General features: G+C 51.5%; 1 protein-coding gene across 9 annotated transcripts in view; it reads left to right on the top strand.

Moving 5' to 3' along the window:
• LOC125703586 (uncharacterized) overlaps positions 1–14,352 on the top strand; it is a 71,286-nt gene that overhangs the window by 53,030 nt on the left and 3,904 nt on the right. For 4 of the 9 annotated variants that reach the window (XR_007380898.1, XM_048968255.1, XM_048968254.1 and 1 more), the window contains exon 3: positions 13,502–13,553. Coding sequence is in view for 3 of the 9 variants with exons in the window: in XM_048968255.1 (XP_048824212.1) it covers positions 13,502–13,553 (52 nt within the window). In the remaining 6 variants the exon portion in view is untranslated. Of the gene's footprint in view, positions 1–2,092; positions 2,190–8,317; positions 8,623–13,501; positions 13,554–14,352 lie in introns of those variants that run through there. The other 5 variants (XR_007380901.1, XR_007380899.1, XR_007380902.1 and 2 more) reach the window with 3 other exon arrangements.

The following is a 14,352-nucleotide window of genomic DNA, read 5'->3' as shown; positions in this document are numbered from 1 at the left end:
ACTGCACTGATCATTTGTGCAGCGAGTGCTGGCATTTCCCCAACCACATCCACAGCAGCACAGACCAGGAACCCCATTCTCCATCTCAGCAGGATAAACAGCGACCACAGAGACATTTTGCAATGCCTTGCAGCGTTTCAAAACATGCTCTGTGTGTCACAGTGGGGTGGAAATATTTCTGTGGCAGAACTGCATTGCAGCATCTGCACTCAAGGGAAGAGGGCTGGGGCTGCCTGGGGGCGTGCTGTGTGTCAGAGCAGCACACAGCTGGCTGGAAATTTGGTGAAGCATCGCATTTTGGGGGGTGTTGGTGCTTTTTTAGTGGGGCAGCTGTGCCATGGCAGGGCTGGGAGCTGAGCCTCAGTTCCTGACTGCCACCCATTGTTGTTCCTCTTTCCCGTGCACTCATTTGCAAGGGATGCTGGCACAGGCAGCCTTGGCTGCAGCATGGACACATGGCAGTGCCTGCACCAGCAAAACCCAAACATGCAAGTGGGAACCACAGGCAGCCCACACCCAAATGGGCCTGCAGGGGCCCTTTTTGGTGTGGAAGCACTCTGCAATATGGTAGCCCCAATGCACGGCCCCTCCACTGCCAGCCCCTCGCCCCAGGCTCTTGCAGCTCTGTTTTTACGGGCAGCTTGTTAGCTTCCCTGCTCACTCAGTTTATGTTTGCTGGCTCTCGCTGGCGTTTCCCTCCCTGTAAAACAAGAATGCACAAACACGGGGAGAGGGGTCCCAGCAAGGAGGGTGCACATGGGAAGCAGTGGGTCTGGGTTACCCCTGGGGCTGGGAGAGGAGGACAGGGATTTACCCAATCTCCTCACTGCCTTTAGCCCTTCCCACTCACCAGATACTCTGCTTCTCTCCTGTTTCAAAGGCTGCATTAAAATCCCAGGCCCTACTGAGAGTGGTGTGGCTGAAGGTATGAAATCCAGCCTCGCTGCTTTGTTTCCTGAATGATTTTCATCCCAGCTCATGCTATCAGATTGGCTTTTTTTTTTTTCTTTTGGATTTTATGAATGAGTGTAATCCTTCAGCAGGAAGGGAGGTGTCAGCTCAGATGCTTTGGTCCTCATGTTTTGGTGGTCATTAATAACGCCTGCAGTGCTTTCTGGAAGTGTGAGCCAAAGGCTTGGGATGTAACAGCTTCCTAGTGGAAAAAGTGAGTTTCTTCCAAATCAAAAGGTCTCACAAAAACAACACCTGGTTTCTGATATCTTCTTTTCACTTCATTTCAAATGCTTTGCTCTGCTCTCGTAAAATAAAAAAAAAAGAAATGTGAGTGTAAAGTATTATTGTACATCATTTGCCTTTGCCTTGTTTGAGGTGCGATTTTATATTCAGATCCGTATTTGTAATAGAGTTGCCTGCTTTTAACAAGTCATTAGATACCACAGGGAAATATTTGTGCCTGGTTAGCAGGGAGCAACGGCTCGCTGCCCAGATGGAGCATCCAATGGCATGCTGCCCACGTGGAGCACCACGGCTATTTGCAGCTGAAAGGGGGGATGCATGAAGTCTCGCTGGAGCCAGGCTGTGCCCAAACAAGGGGAGCACCCCCAGAGGTGAGCCTCAGCCCCCTGGGTGCTCCATCCTGGGAAATGCAGGGCTTGGGGTGCCCGAGCAGGGCTGTGTCCTCAGATCCACGTTCTGCACTGCGCACACGGGAGTGATGCTCCCACCCGTGGATTCATTGCAGCTGCGTGCCTCCACCTTGTGATGGATCCCAGATGATTTCTCAGCCAGAGCAGTGCAGCCACTCATGTTAGATTATAAACTGGAACTTTTACAGGCTGTATGTGGGGTTTGTGGCTTCCTTTCCCTCTCTCTGTCTCCGAAGTCCGTGTTTCTTAATAAATCATCCTCTAGCCCAAGCTGCGTCTTGCTGTTTTAAGTTTAACTAGCTTATTTTTTTGCTGATAAGCTGGACTTTGAATTCTTCCCAAGATCACGGGTCGGGGCTGGTAATATCATGAAGGAGAGACTGTTAGTTGTGATATATCACATGCCAATGAGAACGGCACGGAGAGCTTGCAGCAAGCAGCTCGTTTCCCCTGTATCAGCATTTACAGGCAGAGCACTTGTATCTTGCAGAGGTGGTGGGAGGGAAGTCAGGTCTCCCACCGAATATAAATTATGTCTATTGTTGGAGCCAACTCAGCAGAGTCACAGAGCAGAGCTCTAAGGTATGTGCAAAGGGTAAGGGAAAAACGGGCACCAGTGGCAGGGAGGTGTTCTGGTATGTGCCTATTCCTCACACTGTGTTGGTGCAGAAGACTTTTTAAGGCTTTGATCCTGACTTCACTCCTGATTTCTTCTCTTGAACCATCCTCAGTCCAAAGAAACCCAAATCCACCCAAGGTTGGGGCTGAAGGGTGGGGTGCAACAAAGCTGGAGTGAAGTATATCTGCTACACCCTCTTGCTCTCTTTTATTCTTCTTTGCCACCACCCTGACAGCAAATAAATTTCTGTTCTTGACATCTCCAAGCAAACACATTACATTCTCAGATCCATCATGCTCTGATCCTTGTTCTCACAGCCAGTAACCAAGCTCCTTTCCCAGTATTGCCGTTGACTTTGGCCAATTGCTCCCATGGCCATGCTGCTATATGGACTTGTCTGCTCAGCACTCCTTGGAGTCCACAGCAGCTCCCATCACATCCCATAGAGACTATAGTCCCAAGATCATGTTCCTGTTGGGTTAATCCTCCAGAGCCCAGAGGAGGGCATAGCACAGTTCATCCTTATCAGAGGAGCTTTTATCTGACTCCTGCTCCTTTGCAATAAGGGTGGGAGCTGGCCTGGGGCTCCCTGCAGTGAGAGCATCTTACTCAGTGCCCCACTGCTCCAGAGACAGTTCCCTGTGCTGCAGGGATCAGACAGTTTGTCGCGTCGGAACATTTTTGCTGCTTGCCCAGCTGGGGTCTGGAGATCAGCCAGGGTCCCTCCGTGGGAAGACGAGATGTGGAGACACGGTGCGGATGCACTCGGAGCTTTGCTCTCTTCATGGGAATCTGTTTCACTCTCCTAATCTGCTCTTTTTTTCTTTTTGCCTTTTGGAGGCTATTTTGATTCGAAAAGATTCGGGTTTTTCTGGTCTAAAGTTCAGTTTTGTTTGTCTATAGGCTGTGTGCCAATGGCGTCTGCCCTGTCCCCGCTGCCTTAGTCATACAGTCACACAATCATTCAGGTTGGAAAAGACCTCTCGGATCGTTGAGCCCAACCCCACCGTGCCCACTGCCCACATCCCTCAGTGCCACATCCCCACAGCCCTGCAACATCCCCAGGGATGGTGACCTCCCCACTCCCTGGGCAGCTGTGCAACGCAGCATCTCTCTTTCTGAGAAGAAATGTTTCCTAACAACCAACCTGAACCTCCCCTGGTGCAGCGTGAGGCCATTACCTCTCATCTTTGCCTTCTAGCAAAAGCCACCAATACACACAGCTTGAAAACACTTCATTTTTGAAGGGAAGGGTCATTTTTGCTGGCAAACCCCTCGGATGTGAGCTGTGCACCCCAGGATGAATCCTGTTAGCGGGGATGCTGACAGCATCCTCAGTGGCTCTGTGCATCCCACTGCCTTGCTACAGCATCGCTTTGTGGTTGAACCTCTGCAGTGAACTCCTTGAAGAAAGGAGAGCTTCATCACATATCTGCTGATGGATGGGTGTGTATTTACCTTGGCCTTCCCATCTCATGGCTGCGGGAAGTTATCTGAGTGATGAATTCGTCCATGCGAGGACCTTTGGATCATGGGGGCAGAGGGGAAGCATCTATTACTTCGGTTTGGCACGGGGGGGGAAGGAATAACAGAGAGGAGCCGGGTGGTGGTTGCACATCAAAGCCTATTTCTTGGCCTATCTCCTACATTTCATCTGGCCGTGGTGAAACTGCGGGCACAAGGAGCTGTCTTGCACATCCCAGCCTCGTGTCTGTGTCTGCAGGGGGAGAAAGGAATGTCTTGATTTCTGCATGCTGGGTGTGCTGCTCTCCTCCCTGCCTGCCCTGCCAGGGCTGCATTCTTGCAGGGCAGAGAGCCCTGGCATCCATCAGCCCCGGGTCACTGCCGTGCCACCAGGAGCAGCATCTGGCTGCACAGGCAGTGCCAGCAGTGTGGGATCACTCGCTCTCCTCCTTCCCCCATCCTCAAAGCTCTCAGTGTGTTCTCCATGAAGGGACCTTTTGCCAGCATTGTGCAACACCGGCTGTGTTTTCCATGAACTTTGCTCAGCCTTTATTCTGTGCCACCAGGAGAAAGAGCGCTGCTGGTTCCCGGTGCACACCGCTGTCACAGCCCCACGTCAGGCTTTGCTCTGTGTGCTCTCACCGTGTTGTCCCTGGAGCAGCCAAGCAGCATCAGCACAGCCCTCCAAGCACCCGGCTCCCTCAGCCCCTGGCTGCCAGCAGAGCTGTCTCACCGTGCTCCAAATGAGCATTGTGGCACAGACATGGGGGTGCACACATATCAGGTGACAGCATCCCCTCCTCACCCCCCAAGAAATCCATTGTGTCACTCCAGCCCTTCTTACTTCACTGCTCTTCCAAGGCCTCGGTGCCATCTGTCCCACTGAAAGCTATCACCCAGGGCAATGATGCCATACCGGCCATTGAGGCTTGCTATTTTATATTTTTCCCCCTTGGTTTTTGTTGCTCAGATCCAGGTTTACTAATCCCACAGCATCAAACCATCTGCTCACAGATGGCAGCTGCTCCACGGGATGGTAAAATGATGTCTGCACTGAGTTGGGTTGCTTGGGAGGAGACAAGGAGGAGAAGACCCACATCTGGGACCTTCACTGAGCTGGGTACAGAGAACTGCCTCAAGAGAATGAGAGCTTGGTCTGGTGACAGCTGGCACTCAGACTTTTTACATCCAAGGGTTCTGCAGGTGGGGCAAAGCCATGTGAATTGGGCAAAGCCATCTAATTCTGTGATTAATTTATCCAAAGCTGCCTAAAGCACGCAAAGGCCCTTCCCAAAGCTGCTGATTGGAGAAGCCTTTGTTCAAATCACTGCTCTTGAAATCCATATGAACTCCTGAAAAAACTGCAGATTTAATCCCATCATGGCTCATATCTGGTGGGTTTGACTCTCCAAACTCTGCCTGTAGGTATCACACATCAAACCAGGGTGTCTGTGTTGTGCCGACTCCAGTAGAAACTGGGAATTCCCCCTCCAGCAACGTATCAACCCAAATGGGAGTGGGAAACACAAGACCCCTACAGACCCCTTTCTGTGCCCAATTAACTCGTGCATCCCCTCCCTGCCTGCCCAGCAGCCGCCACAGTGCATCTCTTGTGTGTAGACAGACATCCTCACCGCGGCACGGCACGGTGCTCCTCATGGGGCAGACAATGGCGTGGGCATGAATGGAGAATGCTCTCCTCTGTGGGGCTGACAACAGTGCTCTGTTCCCAGGCGAGTTGTCCTCTGGCTCCTGGGCACGTACTGCTCCCACCCCACACAGCCCCCGCTTTGATCCCACTGCTGGCTGCTTGGGTTTCCTTACTGCTCCTCCAAAATGCGGCGTGCTGAAAAGATGGGAGGAGGTGAAACCATCTCAGCCAACTTGACAGAGCAGAGAGCCTGAATTGGCCACAAAGCCTCAGGGCACAGTGGGTTTCACAGCATTTTCTCATGGCAGTTCTGGGTGCTGTTGAGAAGTAGGGTACGAATTGGATGTGGGAGTCCAAGATGGAAGTGAGGGGAAGCTCAGGTTTTGAATGACAAAGTATGTGAATTGACAGAGCCCTCTTCTCCCTTTTCTACATTTCTTTAAATGAAGTTTTGAGGGATGTCCAAACATAGACAACTTCAGCCCAAATGGAATTTTATCCCCCCCCCAAAAAAAAAAATTTATGAGCAACTTAAGAAGAAAAGCAAGAAGAAACTGAAAGCCAGATGTAACCATAACATTAGATGGCTTTTAGCTCAGTGTCAGACTGTGTAGGAGCTCTCACTGAGGAGGTTTCTCCAATATCTGTAACTGGGCATTGAGGCAGCTGTGAACCTTAGGTCACTTGGTGCCTGGGCTGCTGCCCATCTCCAGTGGGAGGGTCTGACCATCTCGTTCAGCTCTTGCTATCAGCTGCTGGAATGAGGAAGAGGGAACAGGCAGAAAGTCTGTGGAACACCGCAAGGAGCACAGAGGGCACAAAGAGTGAACTGATAAGCAGTGCCCTGTGCACACAGCCATACACTGGCACCAGCTGGTCTGCAAGCACAAGCTCACCTTCATGCCTTCTGCCACCGCATCTCCTTTGCTCCCAAAGGGACCAGGACACCCTGGCCACAAACAAACAGGGGTGAACATGCATGGGCTGGGCAGAGCAGCCCCTCCTGTCCCCCTGCCCTGCAGCCCATGCAGCGTTGGGTCCTGGTGCTCTCCAGCATGTTTAACTTTACTCTGTGTTTTGCCAGAGCCTGTTATTAAGAAATAAGGCTCTGCCTTTATATCATTCCTCTGAGCGTCTGTCTGATGTCATTCTGTCTGGCAACCAAGCGATCAAAAAGGAGCTCCCCTGGGAGAAATTTCTCAAACAAACAGCCAGCAAGAAAAAAAATAATACCCCATTAAATATAATAAAGCACAAGAAACCACGGTGTCTCCCTGATAAATGGAAAGGGAGTGTAACCTAGAATGCAAACACACAAGCCTTCTTCTAGCACCCTGAGCAGGACGGCAGCATGCCCTGTGCTCACCTGGGTGATTTTCCTTAACCAAAGCTGTCACAGCCTGGGCTCACGTCAGCAGCACTTCTGGCTCTTCATGTTTTTAAGCAGATTGAGTTTTCACTCTTGTATAAAGCATATGCAAAGCAAATTCTGGCTCTGCTCCTACATACTCCCTACATCTGCAGTGATGACAAACACCCTGCTGCCAACCCTTTGGAGTCCATGGGTTCTAGTTTGGGCAGCTCTGATTCCTCTTCCTCCCTTCTGCCTCCCTCCTTCAGTTCTTGTGGTGTTGGCAGAGCCCCTGGAGCCCTGCTTGCAGCAATGGGCTGAAGGAAGTCACAGAATCGTAGCATCGTTTGAGTTGGAAAGGACCCTTAAAGGCCATCTAGTCCAACTGCCCTGTCAATGCAATCAAAGCAAACTCCCAGGTGGGAGAAGGAGCCCCGCATTGCCAAAATATTTCACAGCCACAAAAAGGACAAAGCGTTGACTCTGGATTTGGAAAATGAAGACAAGAGGAATTTCTTATTCAGCCTGTCAGAACAGAGTGTCTGAAAAGGAGCTGTCGTGGAACGGAGCGTGAGTGCCGATAACAGCCGCCCATCGAGCTGGATGGCAGCTGACTGCTCTTGGATCCGTTGCGCACACATCTGTAGCTGAGATCCTCCTTTCCAAACTGCTGCTCCTCAGAGCACTTCACAGAGGTCATTCCTCTTTGCAAGCCTCGTTCCCTCCTGCCTTGTAGATCTCCCTGCCATTTTCTTCCCTCCTGCAGGTCGGGGCAGCATGAGGAGTTGCAGCAGTCCCAGGGCATGAGTGCACATGTGCACCACTGCCCTTTTTTTTCACAGGGTGGGAAAACTTTTGGAAAGTCCTGGGAGATTTCTCTTTTTTCCTGCTGCCTGAGGCCGGTTTCCTTCCTCGCAGATTGCAGGGTCCCAGGCGGTGCAAACAGCCAGAGCAGCTCAACCCTGCGGATCTTTCCAAGGCAGCTCTGTGCATCCCCTGCCACCAGCTCTTCTCTTTGCAGTGAGAGAGGAAACTGAGGCACGGGTCTGACCTTCTCCTCTTGCAAAGGAGATCTGCAGACAAATGGGGCAAGTAACCCCTGTGCCAGGCAATGACTTTGTTTCCCTTCTGTGGCCAGGAGCAGGACAGGAGTGAGGCTGGCGGAACTCAGAGCAATGAAAAGATAAATTCAAGCTAAAGCAGTGCACACATTCATATGTTCACTATGGGAACAGTGAAATGGGAGCCATTTATGTGGGTAAATGGCAATTTTGCCACGCTCCTGCTGCATTCTGCTCACTTGCTGCAGGTGTAGGATTCACCCCAAGCTCCACATCGAACCTCTGCAGATGGAGGGGAGTCCCTGCCTCTTCCCACCATCTGCTGCTGTGGGCTTCTCGGCTCCTGTCTTGCAGGACTGCTATCTCCCACGCTTGGCTCGGGGAGCTGAAAGGTTTTTCAATCATCTGCTAATGATAGGAGAGCAGCTTTTATTCCCTCTCTCCCCCACTCTTGGCAGGAAAGGTGGAATGCGGAGCGCGAGAGGAGCAGCCACCTTTCAGGCCAACAGCTGCTTTGGGGGATGGGTTAGATAAATGTGCAGGGTTTCCAATCAGCCCCACACACCTCGGTCAGAGCGCTTCACTGGAGCATAGCGTGGGGGAATGGCTGCTGATAACACCGTGTCCATCCCAGCCATCCCCACAAACTTTCCTGGAGGAACCCACACCACCGGAGGGGACTGCAGTGGCTCACAACCTCACCCGACCCCAAAGGGCAGCGATGCAGATGGCAGTGGAAAAATCAGGTCAGCGTGCTTTGGAAAGAGCTGAAGGTCAGAGGGATCTCCTCCAAACCATCTCTTTGCTGCTTTTGGATGCTAGGAGAAACCAACTCTGCATAGAAGCTCTTGGCACAAGGCAGGACCAAGGTGTGTTCTCCCCATGCCTTGTGAAGGGGGAGCGGGGATGAAGCCCAACTGGGAATTTAGCTCTGGGCATTAAGGCTTCACCAACTGCCCATCAGCCATCACTGCATGCCTGCCAGCAGGGTGGCAACGGGATGCATGGGCCACCAAGGGGGAACCCCGTGGTCTGTGGGTTTTAAGGCATGAGATAAGTGGGGAAAAGCGTTCCTGGAAAGGAGATGCAACCCAGGGATGAGGATCTGCAGCCACCTATCCGGATGGGCTCTGCTTCATGCAGGGATGGGGACAGGGAAGGGGAGAGAAGCAGCTGGGACTGAATCCTATCTGGGCCCTGCACAGCACAGCCCTGCCATGGCCCGGTGAGCTGTAATCCTCCGTGCTCCAAAATCAAAAGCTGTCTCTCCTTTTTTCTCAGTTGCCAAGGGATAGAAATCCCACCAGAATCCAGAGCATATCATTCCGGGGGGAGATTTAGACTGGAGGAAGGAGCAGAATTGGTTGTTTGATGATTGTTTTTTGTTGGGTTTTGTTTTTTTTTGTAAGTCCTTAATATCTCCCTCCCCTCCTTTGCTGCACAGCACAGATCCCCCTTCCAACACATGCACGAGAGCAGAGCTGAACCGTTCGCACAGAAAACAGGTGATAAATCACGGGGCAATTGATTCAAACCATTCCAGGGAATGGGAAACACATGGACGGCCTTTCTAATTAACTGTTTGATATGGCTGCGGTGAGTTTGGGTGTAGTTTCCAATGTTTTGCCTTTGGCTTGTCTCAGAGCTCTCCATGGTAACTGCAGTTTACCGGAAAGTGAGAAAATCCTGCGTTCAACAGAGCTAAAGTGACTTGTTACAGTTCAGCTCCACCACAATAAAAAAGCAAAAAAAAAAGCAAAAAAAAAAAAAGTAAATAGTGTTTCCTCTGTGGGAACGTTCTCTTTTCTCTTTCTCTTTCCAGCTGGAAAAACACAACAAAATCAAAGGTCCTTCTGCTCCATCTGTCCATCTCCCGTCTGTAGGTTCTGGTGGGTTGCAGAGCGTTGTGCTCCAGGGTTTGCAGCTCAGCACAAGGGCTGAGAGCACAGGGACACCAAAGTGTGCCTCTCCCATGGGAGACCATGGGGTCAGCAAGGTGCCCTGGGGACACTCAACCCCAACCCATCTCATGTCCAGCCAGCATCTCCCATATCCATCGGCCGCGTGCAGCCAGCGCATTAAAATCTCATTTAAAAAGGAATCAAGGTTTAATCCATCTGTGTTTGAAAATGGTCTTTTCCCATATCCTGCTTTTGGCACGGCCTCCCAGCTGGGGCATTGCACCTCACCCCATAATGGGCACAGCTGCTGCAGCCGGGGGTCCCACGCCGGCATTGAGCAGCCAATGGAGCTGCCATGTTCGTATTTTATCTTTTATTTGCCTTCTTTTTTTTTTTTTTCTCTCTCTTTCCCCCTATTTTACCCTTTCTGCACCACGACTCCCTGGGGCCCCAGCAGAACATCTGGCCAAGCCACTTCTGGTTCCATTTATTGGCAGATAATTTATTTGTGGACCAGAAGGGAAAAGTGACCCAACGTTCAATGGAGGTGTGTTGGTAGGGCCTTTGGTGATGCTGCTCAAACACGAGCTCCTTAGGTGTGATCCAGAGCCAAGGAAGTCGAACACAGATCTCCCCTTTGGATCCAGAGCTGTCAGATCTCAGTCCAAACACACGGAGGGAAATCAGTCGAATCCACGCTCTGTGAATATTATTGGTTTTATTCATTTGCTGGGAAGATTTGGAGGTATTCACTCCTTGCACACATTACCAGAGCAGCTTCCACTTGGATAAGGAAATTAAAGAGTGCAAACCACCACTTCTCACTTTCTTGTCCATTTCTCTTTCATGCCCTTTTTGCCCCCATCCCTTTCTTGCAGTGTATGAGCACAGAATAGAGGCAGCCCACAGCACAAGAGTGCATTGAGGCGGGACAGCCCTCTGTATCCTTGCCTTCCCAGCACCCAGGCTCCCTCCCCATGGCTTATTCCTGTTGCAGCAGTGAGCTGCACTCATTGCATGTGAAAGGTGTCAGCAGGCTGCTCTCCTGTCAGGAGGCTCACGGAGCTCTTTTAAGCACATCCAATGGCCATGGATGCTATTCAATTTCTCCCATGTTTGGTTAAATCATCCAGCTTTCAAAAATATCAATGATTTCTTTTTTTTTCCTCCTTCTTTCCTTGCACAACCAAAAGCATTGGGTTTATTTTTTCTTCACATCAAAATCCAGAGGCGTTTTCCAAGGAGGCATTTTGGGGGGAAAAAAAGAACAAAACAGTGAAAAAACTTCACAAATTCAGCAGCCAAAAGCAATGGAGCCCTCTCCCCAGGGAGGAGTTTCATTTACTTCTGGCATTGCCACGCATACCAGCGGTCAGCCCATTGTACACGTGGCTAATCGCAGTGTAGAGAGTGAAACAGGATTCTTTGCATCGGCTTTTGGGAACGAGAGCCTGAGCCTGAATGCTTCCCTGCACTGAAACACCTTCACGTGTGCACAGCGCAGCACCTGGCAGCTGAGGGGGTTCTGAGCTCTCTGACAACTGCTGTTCCCCCATTTCTGGGTGGCAGCTGGCACTGATGTTTACAGGCTCCCCAATGTGGAGTCCCCATCCCTGGGGGTGTTGCAGAGCCGTGGGGATGTGGCACTGAGGGAGGTGGGCAGTGAGCACGGTGGGGTGGGACAGCAGTTGGATGGGATGTTCTTAGAGGTCTGTTCCAACCTGAATGGCTCTGTCACCCTATTTCCATTGACTCAGCCTGCGTGCCAACCTCTCGGGCAGGTTTTGGATGGGATGTTGGTGGGACCCCCAGCCCCTCCCTGGGGCTGACCATTCAGGCACAAGCCTCGGGCATCCACGTGCCACCAAGAGCTGCCTGGAGGCAAGGCGAGCTGAGCTGCCTGCTTTTCTGGGCTGACACAGAGGTTTCCTTCCCTCCTGGACTGCCCGTGCGTGACATCAGATCTCACAGCTCGGGCTCTCACGGGGCTTTTTCAGCTGTCATGAGATCAGCTTTTCCTGCTTGTGACCAAATCCAAACAATTTAAAAAAAAAAAGAAAGAAATCCAAGCCAGGAACAAAGTCACCAAATGCTTTCACAGCTTGGTAGGACTTTGGGATGGGTTTCAGCCCTGCTCTCGTTTGCCTGTCTGTTTTGACAGCAGAGGAATCAGTGGGACAGTGCAATAAACAGAGTGTTTACGGAAAGCAACTTTTTATCAGCATCTGATGGGTGTTTGTTTGGAGAAGCGTTAGCTGTAACCCATGGGGGATGCTGACTTCTGCAGTTCTCTGCCCCCATTAAGGACTTACTGATGTGGAATGATTGAGAGGTCTGGGTCGTGTCCTTTTGTCTCCCCTCAGCACACAGGATGGCAGTCGATGCTTGTTGGGATGCTGGGACCCAGGGCCAGGGCTGTCACAGCCACTGACTGCAGTGGTGCTTCCTTCACAGGCTCTTCCTGCATTTTAAAGCCCTTAACCCGTTTTATTTCTGGGGAAAGCATCTGGCTTTCAGCTCCGGGTCTCTCCAGTCTGTCATTGCACACACATACACAAACATCCCTCTTTGGATGATGGATTGGGGCTGCACTTTGGCTTGGATCACACAGTCTAGAGTGGCAGAGGGGCTTTGAAGTACTGCAAATTTCCCATTCCCTTAGTGCCAGCAGAAGAGCCCACGGGAGAGAAATCCATGCTGGGAAACACAGCCCTTGGCTCATTTACAGTGGCCCAGCATCATCCCGTATAGCACAACACAGCCCACTAGTGCACCCTCAGCTCCCTGCGCTGCAAAGGGCTTCCAAAGCTGTGCAATGCCAACTTCATGCATGCACAAACAGCTTCCACAGCAGAAAGCCCTCTTGCACTGCTTTCCCAGCATCTCCATCCTGCACACTGTGTGGATTTGACAGCAGTTTGCAGGGTCCAGGACACAGCAGCCTGCGGTTGGTGTCCCATAGTGAGCACTGGGTCCCAGGACCTTTTGCCTTGCATGTGAGAAAGCCCCACTTGGAAAAATATGAGCAAGCACTCCGATGATTTTATGCTGATTTACTGGCTGAAGCTCTAAATCAGCACTTGTCAGAGGCTTGAGTTACATGTCTGTGCCGGAGACTGATGGGGCCAGCTGCCAGCACGCATTACCAAGGAGCAAACCTGAGCTGAAAGCATTGTTTTGGGCCTCGGGGTGAGCTAAAAGCATTCAGGTGATTTATACAGGAGGAAATGGCTTTATGTCCCGTTCGACTGGAGCCCCGAATGCTGCCAGCAGAGACCTGCAAAGTCTCCTGGTTTTAATCTCGCGCTCAGGAAGGACACCATCAGTTTAATGAATTTAAGCTCTGAACTCCCCATTAGGGTGAGGTTTATGGGTGAAGTCCTGCCCTCGATGGAGCGAGTGGGATTTTGCCTCTGTGCATTTACCCAGCACGTTCTGCCCACTGGTTTTCTCATCTCACCGTGCTTTGGGTTCACCCTTGTATAATGCCCCCAGCTGCTTCAGTGCTGCCCCAGTGCTGCATCACAAGGAAAGAGGCAGTCAATAAATAACGTGCCAGCAGATGGTGCTCCGTAATTTGCAGTGTCCTCACTGCGTTTTAGAAGCACAATAAGAAGAGATCTCCCCACTCTGTGCTTTCCCCAGGCCCCACTCCTGCTGCTTGTTTGCATCGCTGGGATTTTAGTTGTTCTGAAAACATAGGGGAAGGAAACTAACATGAAGAAATACATTGCAGCTCCACTTCAAAAGATTGTATTGCACACCAGCAGCCATTGCTGGTGTCTGGGACACCTACACGTCTCTTCTTGTCCCTGCCTCCCCTAACTCCTTGTCTACTTCTTCCCAGGTTGCCCTGAGATGCTCTGAGGAATCGAACTCTTTCACTGCTCATGCTTTGGGTGAGTGTTTCACAGCCCCCAGATATTGCCAAGCAGAGTGAAGGGGATGCAGCACAGGGCATCCCATCCAGCAGAGCAGCACCCCTGGGCATCCTGTCCCTCCTGGGGGTACCACCATCCCTACAGTACCACCATCCCTACAGTACCACCATCCCCAGGGTACCACCATCCTCAGGATGCCACCAGCATCCCTGGCCAGCAGCACGGCATGGGCAGCAGGTGCAGGGATGGAGGCAGGAAACTGTTTATAGAGCTTAGGAAAAGCTGAGGTTTCTGGCAGGTTCCTGAGACGCTGGGTTTGGCCCAGGGCTCCGCTGTATAAATTGTGGGATTAGAGTCAAACATGAAACCGGAGCAAGAGGCCAAAGGCAGAGCTGGCAGCTGGCTGGAAGGACTTTTTTCTCTGCATAAGTGTGTCCAAGGGATGCTTTTGGAGGAGAGAAGGGTAAGAAAGAAAGGGGAGCCAGCAAAACAGGGGTGAAAATGACCCCAAAAATAAGAGGGATGCAACAAGAAGGCAGTGGTGAAGTGAATGCAGAGGCTTCTTGGTGGGAAGCATCTGCATAGAAAGGTTGCAGAGGGGATGGGAAAAGTCACCATCTCCCAGTGTCACACCGGGTGCTCCCTGACCTGGCACCAGTCCTCGCTGACACCCAGCACTGCCCTGCTCGTGGTGCTGTGATTTTATCCCTGGTTCTGCTCGAGGTGCTGTTTCTGAGTTCACAGCCGTGCACTGGGCTGACCTCCCGCTCCCCGCGCTGTTTGGTTTGGATTAGCTGACTCACGGCTGTTTGGTGGA

The sequence above is a fragment of the Lagopus muta genome, chromosome 22 (genome assembly GCF_023343835.1).
Source record: "Lagopus muta isolate bLagMut1 chromosome 22, bLagMut1 primary, whole genome shotgun sequence".
Classification (NCBI taxonomy): domain Eukaryota; kingdom Metazoa; phylum Chordata; class Aves; order Galliformes; family Phasianidae; genus Lagopus; species Lagopus muta.
This window is presented reverse-complemented; position numbering and strand designations above follow the sequence as displayed.